Here is a 21,762-nt window from a genome sequence, read left to right as displayed (position 1 = left end):
GATCAACCCCGTCATCTAATACTATCCAGATTTCATTACCCAGTATCCATCCACCTATGTTTTTTTACTAACGCTTCTTGCACATAATGCTCAACATAATTACTAATGCCCATGAAACCTACGCTTAGGATCAAGCTCCGACCCTGGCGCATCAACACTGCTAAGGTCAACCTAGCACATTGAGACCAGCTAAGGTGCAAATTCAATATGTCTCCTAACAATAAACCCAATGCAATATACACCTACATAACATTTGTACTTTCTCTTGAAATTATTAAATTTTACCATATGATCCTACCATGGACTGCACTTCAATAAAGCGCACAAGAAGTGCCAAAACTCCTTGTACCCACTGGCACTAGAGCCCCCAACACTTCTAATACCTCTGGTTCAAGCATCATCACGGAACCATCTGTCCTTTTAATTATAATTCTGGGTTTGACCTTACCCCCAATCTGCAGCTCCATCAGTCTCTGGTGATGGTTCATGCTCTCTGCCGTTTTCGTACCACAAAAAACCTTCTACTCACAACAGTAACTGGGATCTATAGGCTAATTAAGCTGGCAAAAGAGTAGGAATTCAAATCTTTAATCCAATCCAAGCTACTCTTAGAACCCAACAATTACTTAGCCACCGTGTATAACAAACAATCATTTCTCTCTGTTGTTCATTTTAAAGGGTGACCAGATGCGACACATCAAAATCTCTATAAGAACTTGCCACCAGCCATGTGGTGAAGTGGCCAAATACTCTCCCCCACGTTAATAAAAAATTCTTTTCAAGAACTTTTATACCCAAAAGGCAATCTACTTGGGCACAATTTCCCCAGTGACACTGATCATTGCTGTTATAATTATCCATAACAAATACATTCAAAAACAATATTTAAAGCAAAAAACTTTCTCAATCTTCAATCTAAACAGATCACCAAGAAAAACTGCAACTTCTATAATTCTCAATTAATCATATAATATTGTTTATTATCACCGTTGAATTTCACATGTTCAACAAAATTTCAAACAAAACGACAGATGATAAGCGCAGATGGGACTGCAAAATCAAATCAATGCTACAATATATCAAGACTCGAGAAAAAGAAACAACAATACCCAATTTTAACCATCGTGCCTGGCCTGAAAATCCTTCATGAAAGCGACCAACTTCTCAACTCCAGCCAAAGGCATGGCATTGTATATGGAAGCTCTTATTCCACCAACCGATCTGTGCCCCTTGAGCTGCACCATTTTCTCTTTGGCAGCTTCCTTCACAAACTCCGCCTCCAACTCCGGCTTGGCCAATGTAAATGGAACATTCATAAGCGATCTCACGCTCTCTACCACAGGACACTTATAAAATCCGTTGCTGCTATTAATGGCGTCGTACAAAATCTTTCCCTTCTTCACATTTTTCTTCTCCACTTCAATCAATCCACCTTGTGCGACAAGTTCCTCAAACACGAGCCCGCACATATAGATCCCGTAGCATGGTGGGGTATTGTATAATGAGGCATTATCCGCGTGGATCTTGTAGTCAAGCATCACAGGCGTAGTTGATTGAGCATTTCCGATCAAATCTGACCTTATGATCACGATGGTGACCCCGGATGGACCAACATTTTTCTGGGCTCCAGCGTAGATCAACCCAAATTTACTGACATCCACCGGCTTCGAGCAAAAATTTGACGACATATCGGCAACAAGAACCTCATTTTCATTAGCAGGACTCGGGTAATCCTTGAATTCGACACCGTGAATGGTTTCGTTGGCCGCATATGTGCAAAAACTTGGCTCCTGGTGTCTGTTCAAGTGTTTCGAAGCTGGGGATCTTGGTGTATTTATCGGATTTTCCACTCCAAATGGATTTGGGCTTGCAGTATTTGGCGGCTTCTTTAAAAGCCTTGTCGCCCCAGGATCCCGTGACGACGTAGTCCACGACGTCATCGGGTTGGCAGATATTGAGCGGGATGGCGGCGAACTGGGTGGTCGCGCCACCCTGGAGGAAGAGGACATGGTAATTCGACGGAATATTGAGAAGGTTTCGGAGATCTGACTCTGCCTTCTGGATGATGGAGAGAAATTCTTTGCCGCGGTGGCTCATCTCCATGACCGACATGCCGGAACCACGCCAGTTATAGAGCTCCGACTGAGCCTTGAGGAGGACTTTTTCAGGGAGAATTGCGGGTCCAGCTGCGAAGTTGAAGACGCGATCGGTGGCTGATGCGGTAGGTGCCGCGGTTTGGAGGTTGGTAGATGAGCAGTGGATGGAAATAATTTTTTGAGCGCGGGCTGACGGACGGGAGACGGTGGCAGGGAAGGCGGATATTTGGGTTGATGTGGGCTTGAGCTTGAGCTTGAGCTGTGAAAGAGGGGTGGTTGAAGAGGCGGCGGTGGCGGCGGTGGCGGCCATTTTCAAAGTTGGCTCTTTCGTACTGGTAAAATTAATAGAAGTGGGAGATCTCTGCCTTTAGCGTCTAGTGTGTTATATATATATATATATATATATATTATATATATTTTTTGTTGAGGAATGAATATTTATTTATTTATCAAATATATAGTTTCGGAATTAATGCACAACAAATTTATTTTTATTGAACTTTATTTTTAGATATTAAATCATGTATTATGTAAACGGGGTTGGTGGGGAACTTAACGTTTTGTGAAATATCTGGTGGCATGAATTAGGTTGGGTCAACAATCCCACTTGATCTTTTAAGATATCTGTAAGTAGAGTATGTCTCACCGATCTTTAACATCTGACGAGTGAATCCTACTCATATTCACAATAAAAAATAATACTCTTAGCATAAAAAATAATACTCTTAGCATAAAAAATAATACGACCCGTGAGACCGTCTCACATAAGTTTTTGCCCTCTAAGTATTATTAATAAAAATAAAATCTTTTTATTTGAAAATAACACATATGATGGTTGTTCCGCGTAAATGTGAAAATATTTTTCAATATTGTAATTTTACTTCACACCTTAATGTAAAATTAAAAACAGTACCGACATGTGTTATTTAGAAAACTAAATAGTTTTACAAATATGATCATTTGACATATGTATAAGAAAATTCTTGAAAATGCAAGTGACTTTCAATTATAAGAAGGAAATAAAGTGGACAAGAAAGAACTGTCTTATTAAGATTAGACAATGATCAAAGATTGAAAAGTCTACAATTTAATCAGCAATTAATTGTTTCGTAATTGTCGAATCTACACAACTTATTTTGTAACGATCACAATTACAGAAGTCATATAAAGTTAGCAGCCAACTGTACATGACATGCCTTCTCTGCCTATCGTGGGCTTGGAGTTTGCACAAGAAAATGTGCAGGCTCCCATCTTGATGCATAACCAAACTTTGATGTGTTGTACTTCCGGTGCACACCTGTGAGTTTTCCGGCTGCCGCGAGCTGATGAAACCGAACCATCATCCTCGAGCATTCCCTGCAGCAGACCACCGAGTTTATAAATCGAGCTAGGATAATAATAATGACCATGCTTGTTATATAAATGACTTACAATAGTTGATCTTCTGAGTAGCCGGTGTGATGTTGGCAGGTCTTGTTCCACTGTCCGATGCCGTAAAGTGAAGCTTGAGCAGTATATGTTGCAGCAGCAGCCATGAAAGATGGTGGATACTTGAGCATTTCATATTCCACCAGACACAGCTCAATCAAGAAGAAGGAGAGTGTCTCGAGCTGTGTTGATAAGGAGACGAGAAGCAAAAAATTAATTTCTTTTTGGTAAATTCGTTTCACGTGGAACACGTTTCATTATCTTGAATTCTGACCTTTCTGTCCGATTGGGCTGCCTTTAGGACTCTTTTCATGAAAACATACGCGGTTGGGACAGACATGTTGAACTGCAAGGTGTTTAGCATCGATCTTTCCTGCAGAATTTGGAAACGAAACGTTCGAACGATGGATAAAATCAATGGGAGTGTTTTTAGTATGTAACAGCTACCATTTCAAGAATTTCATTCCTCGTATAAGCTTTGTCCGAAATAAAGATCAAATCATCCACAACTGGCACAGAAATTTCCTCGTATTTGCATGCTAAAAGCAGTGCTACCAGGCCAACAAGCTGAAGCTTTTTCCTTACCACCGATTGCTTTTCTAAGAATCTATCAATCAAATTTATTGTGAGAAACAATGTCTCGTCTCTAAGTTCGAATTTGTGGTGTACCTGTTGTGTCACAAACAAGAACAACAAACAAGGCTGAGATAAGTCGAAGATTATACACCCATTAATACAATGATCATGCCGTGCTCACCTCTATAAGCCAGTCTACGAGAATGGACCTCATTTTTTCGTTAATGTCGAATTGTTGCGTCATGTATCCGGGCAAAACACAGCAAGAACTCTGAATCAACAAACCATTTTAAACCATTCAAGGCCTTTCCATTACAATTTGGTTATTTTTTACTAGCGTTGTTGGTGGTTCTTACCTCCATTTTCTTGTAGTAGACATACAAATCTTCAATATACTCGACTACTGCAAGTGGATCCTTTGAATCACAGCCGTCGATGTCCAAGATAGTGTCTTCAAATATGTCCTCCATTTCAACCTCCTTCTGAGAGGTGTTAGATCCAAAATCTTAAACTTGACCAATATTTTTCAAGAAATAAGGAAAAAGAGGTAAATTTACACATACTGTTTGATTGGTTTCAGTCGTTTCGAATCCGGAATGTTCCAAAGACATGGGCACAGGCTGGTCTTTAGCAACTCCTGATTGATCCTCTGAATCTGTTAGGGAGATATCCTCCCATACAATTAACTCATTTGCTGATGTCTTTGGCTTCTTTGATTCCTGTTTAATGTAAGAATTTATCAAACCCTCGAATTCTACAATTTTGGGACTAAAAAATTTTCTACAAGCTTAATTTGTTTATACCTCTGGGCAATGCTGCTGCGAGAAGGTCATTTGTGAAGCATATTTCCTATACAAACCACGGAGTTTACTTCAGCAAAATGTTGAGCACTGAGAGAAGAAACTTCATTCCAAAAAGGGGAAATACTTTGGAATGAAGGGCAAGAATCTGACCTTGTTATTGGCCTATGGGTTGGAACTTGAGCACTCTTATCACGAATCCCATTTTTTCTAAAATCCAGAATATGATCAAATAATCACTTCATCATCCAAAACACTTCAAGAATGCAACAAAAAGTATAAAAATAAGGGACAAAATCTTGAGCTAGAATCTTTACCCAGGCAAATCTCGCTTGTTAATCACACCACAAGGGTTTGGATTAACTCCCCCTAAATTCTGGTTAAGCACACCTAGAGCTCTTCTGTTGGGTCGGATTTCAAGTCCAAACTTCCTCCTGCCCATTTCTTCCCCACCTTTTGTTTTTCCATTAAGAAAAATGAAAACATATCCAACATTAAAGAAAATCTGGACTTTTTTAAGCTGATTTTAATGCAAGAAACCACATCCTACTTACCTTGTAGGCTAGTGTGCTCAATCTGGACAGGCTTGTTCTCATGAGACATAACCATTTTTTTGATTTATCTAGAAAACAAACACAAACCCGTCTCGCAAACAGCTCCTCCTGCTGCTGAAGAAAAGATAAGAGAGGAGAGGTCAACGATGGCGGACGTGGTGTGAAGGGGTATTTGTCCATTGGAAAGAAGCGATGTATTGTTTTATGTAATTTTTCAAATCCAACGGCTAGTGCAACGGTTACCTTGGTTGGCAAATGTCGCACAGCATGTGAGATATTGCTTTCAATTCAATTAAGACACTTTACCCTTTTTTTAGTTGCTTGACTTCGATTGTTTAATTATTGTTTCAGATTCAGAGCCCCTCACTTGAAATAATTTCATATTTCCATATTTTTTATGTATATTTTTTAAATATATGTAACATAAGTTTATTCCCGTCACAAGAACTAGCTATGAGAGAATCAGTGACAAATAATACAATATTCGACCAATTTAATGGTTTCTGAAAACAAACTATCAACAACAAAAAACCAAGTTATTAGATAAAAATAAAAAAATTGACAAGTTATATGGTTAAAATTAAAAAAAAGACCAATTTACATGTCTAAATTGCAATATTTTCTTACTCGTGTATCGTTCGATTTTTTATTTTAGATATATTTTATCAGGAGTGTTGATATGCATTACACACGTTAGTGTCATGTCTGAAAATTAACAAAATCATTAAAAAAATAAAGATAACATATAAAGACTGGATTTGATAATATAGATAACCAAAATCACCAAAAGACAAACACAAAAGCCAAAAATATAATTTTCCAAAATTTAAGCAAAAAATTAATATTGAACACATAATTTACATGAGTAAACTAATTTACTATTGCTATTCTATCGCTGTCATTATTATAGTAGAAAGTTACTAAATTAAATTGTTAAAAATATGTATAAGCTAATATCATGGCAATTTTATTTTCTTTTATTACTAATGTCATGGTAATTTTAAAATTACTTATTTGAGATTTTCAAATTCGTTACGCCAAATATAAGTGTCAACTTCTCATTTGTCGGAATTAACAGCATATTAAATTACGCACCAGTCAAAAATATATATTTAATGTACTATTTAGTTTAAAATATTATATAATTATTATTTTTAATAGTTTTGATTTACCAAATATGTTTTCATTTTCTTGATTTGGAAATTGTTTAATAAAAGGTGAATGCATGCTACAAAATGTGGAAATATCTTTTTTTTTTTTTTGATTGATATGTACGTAGATTTCTTTTATATACAATTGATATTATTAAAGTTAAGTAGCTCGATATTGTCTATTTGCATTTTATGATCTAAATTTTAAATATTTTTTACAACATATATTACAATTTTAATGGTTGACAAATTATAAATATTTTTGTCGGGTCCCTTGGTGTCAAGTTTTATTAATGTAAATTAAATAATAATAATAATAATAATAATAATAATGCTGATAATCTAGGGAAAAAAACTAGTCGATCAAAATTGAATGTCGAAAAAGAAATTATGATTTATAGTTGTTATTTAATAGAGTATGAGTACTTCTCTTCTGAGACGGTCTCACGAATCTTTATCTGTGAGACGTGTCAACCCTACCGATATTCACAATAAAAAGTAATGCTCTTAGCATAAAAAGTAATATTTTTCATAGATTACCCAAATAAAAGATCTGTATTACAAAATACTATCTGTGATACCGTCTCACACAAGTTTTTGTCATAGAGTAGAGTATACTCGATTCCGTAAATGTTATTATTTTATCAAATTTTTTTATTATTCTGTTATCTTATTTTTCTTTCAATTTTAGTTTTTTTACTTAGATTTAGTCCTATATTTTTGTTATGTTATTTTATCAAATTTTATTATTATTCTATTATCTTATTTTTCTTTCAATTTTTTTAAATTTATTTTTTTACTTAACATTGATATGACATATACAATATTGCTAATGTGACATCAGCATGATATTAACATGAATATTATCACATCAAAACTTTCAATAAATAAAAAAAATTAAAATTGTTAAAATTTGAAAATATAAGAATAAAATTAAAATTTTATAATATTTTAATTAAATAAAAATTGTAATGGTCTTGATTAATATCACCATTAATAAAGTAGTGTTTGTGACCTTTAAAAAAATGTTATCAAGGAGGTTTTTCTTAATTTAATAGATTCCAAACACTCCTCCGGTCAAGAATAACTTCTCGCACTAATGCACAAAAAAAAAAAAATAAAACATAATAGGATGCTCAAAACTTTCGCGTCTAAATAACATATAGTATGACTCTTCAAAGAGATCAAATTAGACTCTTGTCGTCAAGAACAATGATAACAGATACAATTCTTCGTCAGAATCAATTACATCTTCAAAATCATAGTAAAGGTTTGCCTACAGAATGTTAAAACCAACTTATTGTTTCTGATAATTTAAAAGAAAATTTATTTATATGGATAAACAGAGGTGAACAAAGGGATATTCATTCTCACGGAGTCCTTTTGCACAGCCAAATAAAATCATATTTGGTTTTCGCTGCCTCTAGGCTGTACTTCTCTGTGATCTTAAATTCAGTTTCTCTATATTGGTACCAAAACTTACCTTCGGTCTTGGGAGCAACAGCTTCAAAACTATGCAAAATGGGGGTGTCGAATTGAGGGGGTTCTAAGACAATATATGCTCCTTTATTTCTGTACCTCTCTTCTGTTGCCTGAGAAACAGACAGAAATGAAGAAAAATTAGTTTATAATTCAGTTAGGGAGTATATAAATTAAGCAAGAATTTGACAAATTTATAAAGATGAAAAGATCCCATCTTTCTAGCATTCTTTTTGCATGCCTCGTAATATTCAGGTTAAAATTATTTTCTATTTCCTTCATATGTGGGCTGCAGCCAACTCTACCATAGGACGATATCATCAATCCTCTATTCAGGAAGGAGCAGGAAGTTACATGAAAGGAAAAGAGAGTTTATTTTGGGCATTGTTAGACACTTTTTTGCTTCTCAACACGTGTGCCTAGAAAAAGCTAATGAAATGAAACTGTGCTTTTATTTCAAAGATTACAAACGTTTCAACAGATTGATATCACGTACAACGTAAAAGAGACCTTGAAGCACAAACCCTTCAAACCACACTGACAATTAACGTTTTCGGATCAAACATAAAAACGATGAGTACCTGATAGCAAAAAGAAAATGTTATTTGAAAAGTTTTTATAAGGGGAGAAAACTTGTGAGCAAATGAAGCTACCTGAAATTGTGAATAGTCTGGGGCTCTGAATAGAGCAATAAGCTTCCCTGAATCTACAATGTTATCTATATTATATCCTACATGGCTACATCCATCCCTCCAAGATCACGTCGCTTATCCCTTGGACATCAGGACCTTCATGTGACCTGATTATCAACTGCTTTAACAAGAAAATGAATCTCAAATCAACCAATCTACTTAAGCATCGGAGTGAGCTTCCCTTTCTAGAACGACGGATAAGAAATTAAGAACAGAAGCATGGAGATCCAAATCCAAGCTGAAGCAGTTTCAAAAAAATATTAAAAAATAAATGAAGAATTTAGTACTTAATTTGGGGACAAAGCTCAAGGACAATAACTGAAAAAGAACCATGGACTATAACTTCCTACACAAGTCAATCTAGTTACCACAACTTAACTCTAACATTCTCAAACTAAATCTTCCGCTAGGTTTGATTAGGTAAATGACAATGTCTATTTCTTACTTAAAGGCCGATGGAATAAAAAACGAAAAAACGAAGAGGCATAAACGCCTTCAATAAAATATTTATTCAAAGCTTCAAAAGCTGAATTAATCGGTAAAAATTGATTACAATCTCAAAGTTTCTGCAGAATATATAAAATAGCTCACACCTAATGATAAGATACCAATCTAATTTAAATAACAAGATAAAAACAAACTTTTTATTTATCCTAACAACCTTATCAACCTAATATTCTTATCAACACTTATCAACACTCCCCCTCAAGCTGGAATGTACAAGTTGTACATTCCTAGCTTGTCAACCATTTTTTTGAACAATGGCCTAAAAAGGCCTTTTGTTAGGATATCGGCAGTTTGTTCCGAAGTTGGGGTATATGCTATGCTGATAGTTCCTTCATCTATCTTCTCTTTAATAAAGTGTCGATCAACTTCAACGTGTTTAGTTCGATCATGGAGCACTGGGTTGTGACATATGCTTATCGCAGCCTTGTTGTCGCAAAATAGTTTTAAAGGCATACTTGCATTCATTTTCAGTTCTTCAAGTAACATTTTCAACCATAAAGCTTCACATATACCATGAGCCACTGATCTTAACTCGGCTTCTGCGCTGCTCCTTGCTACTACTGATTGTTTTTTACTCTTCCAAGTTACCAAATTTCCCCAGACAAAGGAACAATACCCTGATGTGGATCTTCTATCACCCACTGATCCGGCCCAATCTGCATCAGTGAATATTTCAACATTTCTTGCTTCTGTTTTCTTGAAGAGAAGTCCCTTTCCCAGAGTCCCCTTAAGGTACCTTAAGATTCGATAGACGGCTGTCATGTGTTCTTCAGACAGGGCATGCATAAACTGGCTTACACAACTCACTGAAAAAGCTATGTCTGGTCTAGTATGAGCAAGATAAATTAGTTTCCCTACTAGGCGTTGATATCTTCCTATCTCCACAGGGGAACCATTTTCTCTCAATTTCTGATTTGGATCCATAGGTGTGTCAGCTGGTTTACATCCTAGCATTCCTGTCTCATTCAAAAGATCAATCACATATTTCCGTTGAGATACCGAGATTCCAGATTTGTTTCTTGCCACTTCCATGCCAAGGAAGTACCTCAATTTTCCCAAATCTTTCATTTCAAACTCAGCTGCAAGTTTCAGTTTCAGCCTTTCCATTTCATGTAGATCATCTCCGGTAAGAACAATGTCATCCACATAAACAATAAGAATCGTTATTTTTCCATCTTTGTGTCTGTAAAATAGGGTATGATCAGTATGAGCCTGTAGAAATTCAAGTTTTATAATCACTTTGGTGAACTTATCAAACCAGGCTCGTGGAGATTGCTTCAGACCATAGAGTGACTTTTTTAACCTGCAAACTTTACCACTCTTCCTTTCTTCATCAAACCCAGGAGGTAGATCCATGTATACCTCTTCTTCTAGATCCCCATTCAAAAAAGCATTCTTTACCTCCAGTTGATATAGAGGCCAATCTAGATTTGTTGCCAAGGATAATAGAACTCGTATTGTATTGATTTTTGCAACTGGTGCAAAGGTTTCTTGATAATCTACACCATAGGTTTGTGTGTATCCCTTCGCAACCAATCTTGCTTTGTAACGTTCAACTGAGCCATTAGCCTTGTATTTAATCGTGAAGACCCACCTACAACCAACAGGGATTTTGTCCTTGGGTTGTTGAACAATGTCCCAAGTTTCATTCATTTCCAGTGCCCGCATTTCTTCGAGGACAGCTTGTTTCCATCTGAAATCGTTCCAAGCCTCTTGGATTGTGGATGGAACCTTTGCACTTGACAGATTAGAGATTAATGCCTGAACCGAAGCTGATAGATGTTCATATGCCACATACTTAGCCACTGGATATTGTGTGCAAGATCTGGTTCCCTTTCGTAATGCAATAGGGACATCTAAATCTGGACATGAGACATCATGCTGTGGATCATCTAAAGTATCAGGGACATCTAAATCTGGACATGAGACATCATGCTGTAGATCATCTAAAGTATCAACCGACCGAACCTCCGAGTTGGAGACTTGGCTGCCAAGAATCTTTGGTTCTACCACGGTATCTGGATGTTTCTTTCGTGAGAAGTGTAAAGGAAACGGCTGTAGTAAGTCTCCCCCTGCCGTTGACAGATTTGGAGTAGGAAGATTCCAATGATACTCCAAAGTATTGGGAAGGACTGGTTCTGAATTTGTGTTCTCTGTATTATGGAAAGTGGTAGATTGTGTTTTTGGAAAGAATGCTTGTGTCTCGAAGAAGGTAACATCCCGAGAAATAAAATATCGTTTTGTATCAACTGAATAACACCGATAACCTTTTTGGGTCGAAGAGTATCCTAGAAATATGCATTTATGAGATCGAGGATCTAATTTACTCCTATTTTGATCGTGGATATGTACAAAAGGCAGTGCATCCAAATACTCTAAGTTCTAAGGAAGATGACAGCCTATGTTCTGGATAGGATTGATGAAGACGATCAAGAGAAGATTGAAACTCTAAGACACGGGAAGGCATTCTATTTATCAAATAACATGCTGTTAGAATGGCATCCCCCCAAAAATATTTAGGGACATGTGATGTGAATAAGAGAGCACACGCTACTTCCAATAAGTGACGATTTTTCCTTTCTGAAATTCCGTTCTGTTGAGGTGTATTAACACAAGAACTTTGGTGAATGAGACCATTCTCACTTAAAAATTTGTTAAGCACGGAGTTGAAAAATTCAGTTCCATTATCTGTACGCAATATATGAATAGTAGCATCAAATTGCGTTTTGATCATGGAATAAAAGTTTCGAAAGGTTTGTTCAACCTCCGATTTTTCCCTTAAAAGATACACCCAACAGACACGAGTATGATCATCAGTAAAAGTAATAAACCATCGCCGATTGGAAGTAGTAGATACTCGAGAAGGTCCCCAAATATCACTATGAATTAGAGCAAACGGTTTAGATGATTTATATGAATTAAGAGGAAAAAGAACACGTGTATGTTTTGCCAATTGACAAATTTCACATTGAAATGAGTCATTATTTCGAAATAAATAAGGAAATAACCGTCTTAAATACAAGAAATTTGGATGTCCTAATCTGGAATGCAACAATAATATGTATTGTTTGCGAGAAAGAGGAGAATTCCCAACTGCTGTTTGAACATGGTGACTCACGATAAATTCATCCCAAAAATAGTAGAGACCTGAGTTTGCATTAGCACTGCCAATCCTCTTCCCCGAGGTCAGGTCCTGAAAAATACAAGTAGATGATGTGAAATTAACAGTACAATTCAAATCCTTTGTAAGTTTGCTGATGGACAACAAATTGCAGGACAAATTAGGAACATGCAAAACATCCTTAAGAACAATCGAATGGTTGAGTAAAATAGTTCCTACACCATGCACATGAGTATATGATCCATCGGCAATTTTAACCTTTTGGTGACTTGTACTGGGAATATATGATAAAAACAAACTCTTACTGGAAGACATATGATCCGACGCCCCAGAATCTATGATCCAAGTCTCACCTTTTGTAGTTAGGTCACTGAGGGCTGTGAATTTGGTGCCTTTCTTAGCCAAGTTGGAACATCCAGTAACATCAGAGAAGAATTTACAGAGTTGCTCCATTTGCGTCTTCGAGAAGCCTGCTGCAGATTGGTTTTCATCTACATCCGAGTTGGCTGAAGCTTGAAGTCCCCTTTTTTCTCGGTTTTTGAATTTGTTTGGGACCCAATTCGCCGGTTTACCGTGTATTTTCCAGCAAGTTTCAACAGTATGATACGGTTTTTCACAATGTTCACACCAAGGTTTGCCATTCTTCATATTAGGATCAATACGATTTTCTGAAGTGCGTGTGGCGAGGGCCGAATTTTCAGTGAAAGGTAATGTGTGAAGCATCACCCTTTTCCGGTTCTCCTCTCTACGAACCTCTGCAAAAACCTCATCGATTGATGGTAACGGCTTCATCCCTAAAATACGCCCACGAACCTCGTCTAAACTTCGATCCAGCCCAGCGAGAAGGTCATAAACTCGTTCCTTTGCCACCATCTCGCAATACAAGATCCCATCGGCTGGATCTTTCCATTCACAGACAGTGAATAGATCCATTTCATGCCACAATTTTTTGAGTGTGTTGAAGTATTGAGTGACAACACCATCTCCTTGCTTCAAGTTTCGAATCTGATTACGTATTTCAAACACTTGAGAGGAGTCTTCAAGGTCAGAGTACGCCAAAGTCACAGCATCCCAAATATCCTTAGCAGTGAGATGGAAGAGGTATATTTCACTGATACTTTCTTCCATCAAATTGATAAGTCACGTCATCACCATTGAATTTTGAGTATCCCAATTTTGATAGGTGGGATCCGTGGCAGAAGGTGGTGAAATGGACCCATCAAGATACCCAATTCTCCCTTTGCCTCGAATCACCAATTGAACGAAACGAGACCATTGAAGAAAGTTTTTTCCGTTTAGTTTGTGATTCGTAATTTGAAGAGGTGCAGATTCAAAGGTATGAGGGGAAGGAATTGCGTTTGGTCCAGAGATCGTGGAAGAATTTTCCGATCTGGAGGCGTTATGGCTCCCGAAATATGCCGTTTTAACCATCGGTAGAAGCCTTCAGTTGCGCTCTGATACCATAAAGGCCGATGGAATAAAAAACGGAAAAACGAAGAGGCATAAACGCCTTCAATAAAATATTTATTCAAAGCTTCAAAAGCTGAATTAATCGGTAAAAATTGATTACAATCTCAAAGTTTCTGCAGAATATATAGAATAGCTCACACCTAATGATAAGATACCAATCTAATTTAAATAACAAGATAAAAACAAACTTTTTATTTATCCTAACAACCTTATCAACCTAATATTCTTATTAACACTTATCAACATTACTTAAGAAGAGAAGTTTTTAATCAAAACACAAAACTGTTTCCACTTTCAGATATTCTCCATGCAAAGTTTGCAGAGAAAACCCTGTTAAACAGCAGACCATTTCCAGAAAACAGAACTGAAATCAATTATTAATTTCTAAGGGGCTAATTTATCCAGTCAGGAAATGGCGAGTAAGAGAAACATATTATGATGACATTCCACATGGTAGAAAATCAGGATTCTCGTTAATAAATATGTGAACTCGAGGATTCTGAATTTTATTGAGTCCACTATTCTTTTGCGTAATAGTTTCTACCTTCAAACAAGAGAGAAAATCAGAATAACTGAAAGGGAGATCAATAAATAAGACAAGTAGACAGATTTTGGGAGACACAGTCAGCATTTCTCCTTTTTCTGTCATAAGCAAGTATAATATGAAAGTCAGTCGAAATTTCGGAATCCAACAAATGTGCTAGCATTTTCCCTTTTTCTGTCAAAGCCAAGCTTAAATTTGAATGGCGTCGAATCAAGGAGTTGAGTCGGGAAAAGGAGGGCCACCTTGCTATGTTCCTGATTAAAACGTTAAATCAGCTAACCAATCTAACCTTCAATTCATCCGATCACAATATCAATATCAATATCAACGGAAAATTGTTTGTAACTAACAAATTACCCCACACGACATAATATTCTGCGGGCCATTGGCGGCAAAATTATAGGAATGTAACATGATCGAATCGAGTCGAATATTAGTAAAAAGTTAATGTTCGAATTTGGCTCGGATTAAGTATATTCGAGTTAGAAACTTCGATTTTTTTTAATTTTTTGGCTCTAGTTCAGCTCAAAATATTCGAACCTATTAGGAGTTATTCGAACTATATTCGAACAGTAAGGTTCGAAAATAAATGTTCGAAACCTGGAAACATCCGAAAAACTCGAAATATATATATTTAATTATATTGTATTGATAAAATAATAAAAGCTTGTGAATTATCAAACAAAATAATTTTTGTTGGAGTCTGATTAAAAAAAAAATTGAACATCTTCGAATTCGACTATCTAATGTTTATCAAGCCTATTTTAAAATGACAAAAACTTGTGTGAGACGGTCTCACATGTCGTATTTTGTGAGACATACAGAGCTCTTATTTGGGTCATCCATGAAAAAATATTATTTTTTATGCTAATAATATTATTTTTTATTATGAATATCGGTAAGGTTGGTCCATCTCACAGATAAAAATTCGTGAGACCATATCACAAGTGATCTATTCTTTTAAAAGTTTATGAACTAAGTCGGATTCGTGCATGCAAAACTAAAGACGACCACGTATCTTTTTCTCTCACTGGACAGTCAAAAATAAATGAATTTAATTTTACGAAAACAAAAAAACAAGAACAGATCAGCGAGGCACGTTCTTGAAATGACGACTCATCTTTTGAACAGGTTTTTCGATCCCAGGAACCATTCACGCATCTCTCTCACGTTCTGTTAGCTTTCATCCACCCTGTGCCCGCATCAGTAATTGTGTCGTCGTCACCATTATATTAAAAAAATTAGAGGATTCTGTCGAATCTGATGACATCGTTGCATGTGGTATGTGGGCTCCTGTAGATCATCGATCGGTTGTTTCGAGTTTTCCGAGAAAAAATTTGGAGCCTTTTTCATTTCGAGGTATCTTGATGATAATATCTTGTAATCTTCTCTTATTTATTGGTTTATAGTATTCATGCAAGTGAAAAGTACCTTCTTCTCTCTGGGCATTTTGGTATGATGTTTGATAGAAAGAGGATCTTTATTGAATTTCTGATACTTGCATCCTTAGGCCCACCTCAAAAATTGTGAACAAATATTGGAAGAAAAGATTAAAGTTTCGTGAAACTTTTTATCAAGGATGAGAGGAGCGGTGCTAGTCGCCATTGCCGCCGCCATCGGCAACTTTTTGCAAGGATGGGAAATGCAACTATAGCAGGTACGTGTTTAATTTTGTTTCTTATTATTCTTGCCAAAAAAATGAATTCTTTGTTATGTGAATCAAATCTGTTGTTAGATTCAATGTTCGTCACGTGTTAATTGTTGCCCTTTGTCGTTAATTCTATGGGAGAATTAGAAAATGTAGATTTTATGTTTTTTCTAGTCATATTATTAAATATCTTGAATCATCTCAGAAGTGTATGTCAAAATTCTTGATCAGGATCCGTGCTTTACATCAAAAAGGAATTTAATTTGCAGAGCCAACCAACCATAGAAGGGCTTATCGTTGCAATGTCCCTTATTGGAGCAACAGTTATCACAACATTTTCCGGACCCGTATCCGATTCTCTCGGGCGTCGCCCATTGTTATTAATCTCGTCTACTTTGTATTTCCTTAGTGGATTAGTGATGTTATGGTCCCCAAATGAGTATGTACTTCTTTTGGCAAGGCTTTTAGATGGTTTCGGTATCGGTCTTGCTGTTACTCTTGTTCCTGTCTATATATCTGAGACCGCCCCACCAGAAATAAGAGGATTACTAAATACACTTCCACAGTTCACGGGTTCTGCGGGCATGTTCCTGTCATGTTGTATGGTTTTCGGTATGTCATTGATGGATTCCCCTAGTTGGAGATTGATGCTAGGGGTTCTATCGATTCCTTCTATTATTTATTTTGCTCTGGCTGTGTTTTTCTTGCCTGAATCTCCAAGATGGCTCGTGAGTAAAGGAAAGATGAAAGAGGCGAAGCACGTTTTACAGATGTTACGTGGAAGGGAAGATGTCTCAGGTATTCTCCCTGGTTTGTTCTGGCTAAAGAATCAAACACGGTATCTTTGTGATTAATTTCTTAATTTGTTTTAAGTTGATATAAGAAGCATCGTTACGACAAAATTCTGCTCAAGTTTTCAGCATTCATGGAGAGCTGCAAAACTAGGCAGAAAGACTACTCGTACTGGCATATTATTTTGAAGATATCATTGTACTGGTGTCAGCTCGGAATAGTCACCTTCAGTTTCTTTTACGGATAATTTCATCCATATTTATGATTAATTTCACAATCTGGATAAGATTTGAGATCATTTTACGTTCGGAGACCTACAAGATTTACAATTATGCAACAATTTGTCTGTTTTGGTTATTTTTCCCTGGTTAATGACATAAATATATTTCCAGGTGATCATGCCGCATATCTGATTTTCTTTTGCTTTGGCTTTTTCTCCCACAGGTGAAATGGCTTTATTAGTGGAGGGTCTTGATGTTGGAGGTGAAACATCCATAGAAGAGTATATAATTGGTCCAGACAATGATCTTGCTGATAACCAAGAGCATGCCTTAGAGAAGGACCGTCTCAAATTATACGGTGCCGAAGAGGGACAATCTTGGATAGCCAAACCTGTCAAAGGGCAGAGTACTTTGTGTATGGTCTCCCGTCATGGGAGCATATCTAACCAAAGTATGTCACTTATGGATCCAATGGTTACTCTCTTTGGAAGTGTTCATGAGAAGCATCCAGAATCGGGAGGCATGAGAAGCATGCTGTTTCCAAATTTTGGAAGCATGTTCAATGTTGCTGAGAATAATTGTAAGAACGAGCAATGGGACGAGGAAACCCCAAAAAGGGACTGTGAACATGATTCAAATGCTTCTGGAGATGAATCGGACGATAATTTGAGGAGTCCGTTGCTTTCCCGTCATGATTCAAATCCTGAAAAGGAGAACGCCGATGATCAAGTTAGTGGCATGGGGATTGGTGGTGGTTGGCAGCTGGCTTATCGAAAAGATGAGAAAATTCCTGGAGGCGTCAAGAGGATATACTTGCATCAAGAGGGTGGTCCTAGATCGAGGCGTGGCTCTGTTCTTTCTCTTTCAGGGGGAGAGACTCCTGCTGATGATGAGTTTATTCATGCAGCTGCTTTGGTTAGCCAGTCTGTTCTTCGTCCAGGTGACCTCACTAGCCAGCATCAAATTAGTGTCGCGGTGGATAAACGTTCTGAGTCTGCAGCAAAAAGATCGAGCTGGATGGAACTTTTTGAGCCAGGAGTTAAACATGCACTGGTAGTAGGCGTCGGAATTCAAATTCTTCAACAGGTAAATATGCTCTGCCAACTGAAGAACGTACTTTTACCGTTTAAACTATTTTAAGCCGAATATGCTCTTAGATATGATAACATAATGTTTTCTGATTAACATATTGGAATATAGTTTTCGGGTATCAATGGAGTTCTCTACTACACTTCCTCAAATTCTGGAACAAGCCGGAGTGGGGGTTCTCCTGTCGAATTTGGGCATTCGTTCGGACTCTGCATCTCTTCTTATAAGTGCTCTCACAACATTGTTGATGCTTCCCAGCATTGGTGTTGCTATGAGACTTATGGATATTGCTGGCAGAAGGTAAAAATACTCTTCCAAGTATATTCCATGAGCAACCCCCCCCCTCCCCCCACCCCAACACACACACACACATCCACAAATTTTTTTGCATAATCTCCTGATCCCCACCTATAAATACAAGTAGTGCGCACCCAAAGCTTCGATTAACCTTGCAATGATAACGCTTCCAAAAGGAGCAAATCCAAGATTTTGTACGAAGGGGTGATGGATGGATTCCTCCCCAATCATTGTGATGGTTCCCACACATGTAATTTCTTAATTTCTTCAGGAGTACTTTGCAAGCTCGTGAATCTTTCTTTCCTAGTCCTAACAGATAAAGGTAAAACTGTCCTAACAGATGCACCCCTCCCTTCCAAACGCCTCTCATGTTATAAGAGGTGCAAGTACTATATGGTTAACTGAATCTCAATATATGTCATTTTAAGGACAAAAATTATCCAAATTTTGGGAGGCGATCCTGTAACTGGTCAATCTAAGAGGGCCGTAACTCTGTAATTTAGCCCATAGTAATCTGCACTATTTATGTTCCATGATTTTGAATACTTTCCTATTGATTCAAGAGATATATTATCATACTCTCTTGCAATTAATTAAGCAACACCATCTTGGGTACGTTTTCTATAACACAAAGACAATTTTTCTTGAATCCAGGTGGCTGCTACTCTCAACTTTACCCGTTCTATTGGTGTCACTTATCTTCTTGGTCCTTGGAAATGTCATCGATCTGGGGAGTGTCGTGCACGCAATCATCTCAACCGTTAGCGTGATAGTTTACTTCTGCTGCTTCGTAATGGGCTTTGGACCAATCCCTAACATCCTCTGTGCAGAAATTTTTCCCACTCGTGTTCGTGGACTCTGTATCGCAATATGTGCTCTCACATTTTGGATCGGGGACATCATAGTCACTTATACTCTCCCACTCATGCTCAATTCCATTGGACTTGCTGGTGTCTTTGGCATTTACGCTGTTGTTTGCACCATTGCTTGGTTTTTCGTGTTCATTAAAGTCCCCGAAACAAAAGGGATGCCTCTTGAAGTTATAACCGAATTCTTTGCGGTTGGTGCAAAACAAACTGCTGGAAACAACTGAGTATCTCAAATAGGCCGAGGTTTTGGACGTGATTTTGTTTTTGTTATGTTACAAGTGCAGTAAAAGTGATGGTACTGTCTGTCCGAACCCCGAATCGGATATATATTAATTGAAGTAACTTAACTCAACATGGATTTTACTTGTTGAAGGAAGCACAATGTTTCTTTTGATGATCGTCGACAACTCTGGAGTAAATTTACATGATGATGATGATCATTTTTACCTTTTTTGTGTCAGAAAGGATGTTTTTGAATGTGATTTAGACTAGATGTCAGAAGACAGTTGTTTCGAGCTATTGATGTCTGAGCTGTTATCACTTCTGTTAGAGAATGGCTTCACAAATGGCATTATTAGAGCACACCTTTTGAATTTTGATCATACTGCCAACATTTCAATTTCACCGAACTGATCAATCCAACAAAGTTGTAATTCAGCATGGTTGGCTTAATTTGATTCTACTTTCATCAAAATCGAAAAGACCAAATAAATATGACTTCTTTTACCTTTTAATCTGTTCAACCAGGACCTGGATCTTGAATTCAACACCACGAAGTTACATGAGATATACAAGTTCTGTATGAGGATGCTTGATCATACCGCGGTCATAGCGGGATATCGATCCACATTGAGGTGTAGAACATATGGAGATGATATAGATCCACGATACAAATGATCCACGATTTTGATAGCACTAGACACTGATGAGACACCACAATCTTGATACAGTGCAGTTGGCTTTCCATCGAATCGGCCGCTCTAACCCTTCCGTTTTGGTCCATTTTCAGGTTACCTACGTACCTCTCCATCCAACAACTTTTCGAATGAAAGGATGTATTTCAAGCAGATCCACAGAATATGAAATCCCCTGCCAGGCAAGTTATAAATAAATCCTCGTCTCTGCCATCAGAATATGCTTAGCCAGCTACTATTTTTTTTATATCGTCATAAACTATTAACTGCTTAGAATAGTATATTTGCCAGTACAATTGATCAATTTGAAAACAGAAACGAGACGAAATCCACGGGGCAATGTTGGTTAAAAACGCATAAAGAGCCAAACACTACATGCATTGAGAGGCGCTTAATTTATACTCACGTGTTAATAGAAGTTTGAGTCTCGTAAACAAAAACACTTAATATTTATTCTACATTAATAGTTGATGTATTCACCAAAAAACTTTTATAGGAGCTTGATGTACCGGACCTTTTTTTTTTTTTTTTTTTGCAATGAATCATCTTTAGTTGAGTTACTCTTCACTACCTCAACTAAGCTATAATTTATTTATATATCTACTTTAGTATAGTTCTATCATGACTAGATCCATCGGATGAAGGCTCAAAACAAACAAGAATCGATTTTTCATTAACTATTTCATATTCGTTCACTTATTGCCAGAAATGATTAAACCCAAGTCTTTTTAGAAGAATCACTATACACCTAAATAAACATGTTCATATTCCTTAATAGGGCATTAAGTTAGTTGAGAGGTGTTTTGTGTTCCTAGTCTTCGTACTTCAGTTAGTAGCCATGATTGGCCATTGCTGATCACAGTGTTATTATCCTATATTTTGAAACTCAAAAACCTTTAGTTTTTTAACTGTTGAATGGGCAAGATGATTGTCTTTAACATACCAATTCACTACCCATGTCCCCATATAAAATTGAAAAATCTCACCTTCACAGCATCTGCAACCGTGGAGTCCATGAAAGATCCCCACCGGCCTCCCCGCCGTGTTGACCCATCTCTCCACATCGACCCATTCAAACTCCATTCATCCTCACAACCAGTGTACAGAACCCCTTTCTTGGGATCAAAAGCTACGTCCTCCGGCGCCAGGAATCGACTTCCCCAAGTCTTTTCGAACCCCTCAGCATGTGGGTGACGGGAAATTTTGAGTCATGGTTCTTTTGTCTCGGTAGATGACTGGAATTTCCTCATCAATCCAGTCACCATGGATGAAGTTCATGCAGCTCTCTTTGACATTGATAACGATAAAACTCCAGGTTCAGATGGGTTTGGCTCTTTATTCTTTAAATCAATGTGGAATACAGTGGGTCATGACGTTTCCAAATTGTACAAGAATTCTTTGATAGTGGTTGTCTGTTGAAGCAATGTAATCATACGATTATTGCAGTAGTACCGAAGACTGTGGATGCTTCCACAGTTAATGATTTTCGACCAATCTTATATTGTACGATCTTC

At 37.1% G+C, this 21,762-nt stretch overlaps 2 protein-coding genes and 1 pseudogene across 3 annotated transcripts; 1 reads left to right on the top strand and 2 right to left on the bottom strand.

Moving 5' to 3' along the window:
- Positions 1-944: 944 nt before the first annotated feature.
- On the bottom strand, positions 945-2,479 carry LOC142522728 (phosphoserine aminotransferase 2, chloroplastic-like). Its single transcript, XM_075626263.1, is given in 2 exon segments — positions 945-1,766; positions 1,768-2,479. Coding segments are annotated over 2 exon segments (1,290 nt in total). The 5' UTR covers positions 2,407-2,479; the 3' UTR covers positions 945-1,115.
- A 624-nt stretch (positions 2,480-3,103) lies between these two features.
- On the bottom strand, positions 3,104-5,622 carry LOC142523287 (G2/mitotic-specific cyclin-2-like). Of its 2 annotated transcripts, none has more exons than XM_075627024.1 (11): positions 5,455-5,622; positions 5,218-5,353; positions 5,054-5,110; positions 4,904-4,949; positions 4,664-4,819; positions 4,457-4,582; positions 4,282-4,371; positions 3,972-4,193; positions 3,799-3,897; positions 3,528-3,706; positions 3,104-3,452 (listed from the first exon to the last, which is right to left on the bottom strand). In XM_075627024.1, exons 1-11 carry the CDS (start codon positions 5,507-5,509, stop codon positions 3,302-3,304), a joined length of 1,317 nt encoding a protein of 438 aa, XP_075483139.1. In that variant the 5' UTR covers positions 5,510-5,622; the 3' UTR covers positions 3,104-3,301. The 2 variants fall into 2 exon arrangements, with proteins under 2 accessions (XP_075483139.1, XP_075483140.1); XM_075627025.1 differs by having other exon boundaries at positions 4,457-4,579.
- Positions 5,623-15,970: 10,348 nt separating this feature from the next.
- LOC142523158 (monosaccharide-sensing protein 2-like) lies at positions 15,971-19,728 on the top strand (annotated as a pseudogene).
- Positions 19,729-21,762: the final 2,034 nt, after the last annotated feature.

Source organism: Primulina tabacum, chromosome 13 (genome assembly GCF_025594145.1).
Source record: "Primulina tabacum isolate GXHZ01 chromosome 13, ASM2559414v2, whole genome shotgun sequence".
Lineage (NCBI taxonomy): Eukaryota > Viridiplantae > Streptophyta > Magnoliopsida > Lamiales > Gesneriaceae > Primulina > Primulina tabacum.
The sequence above is the reverse complement of the archived record's forward strand: the minus strand, read 5'-3'. Positions and strand labels throughout refer to the sequence as shown.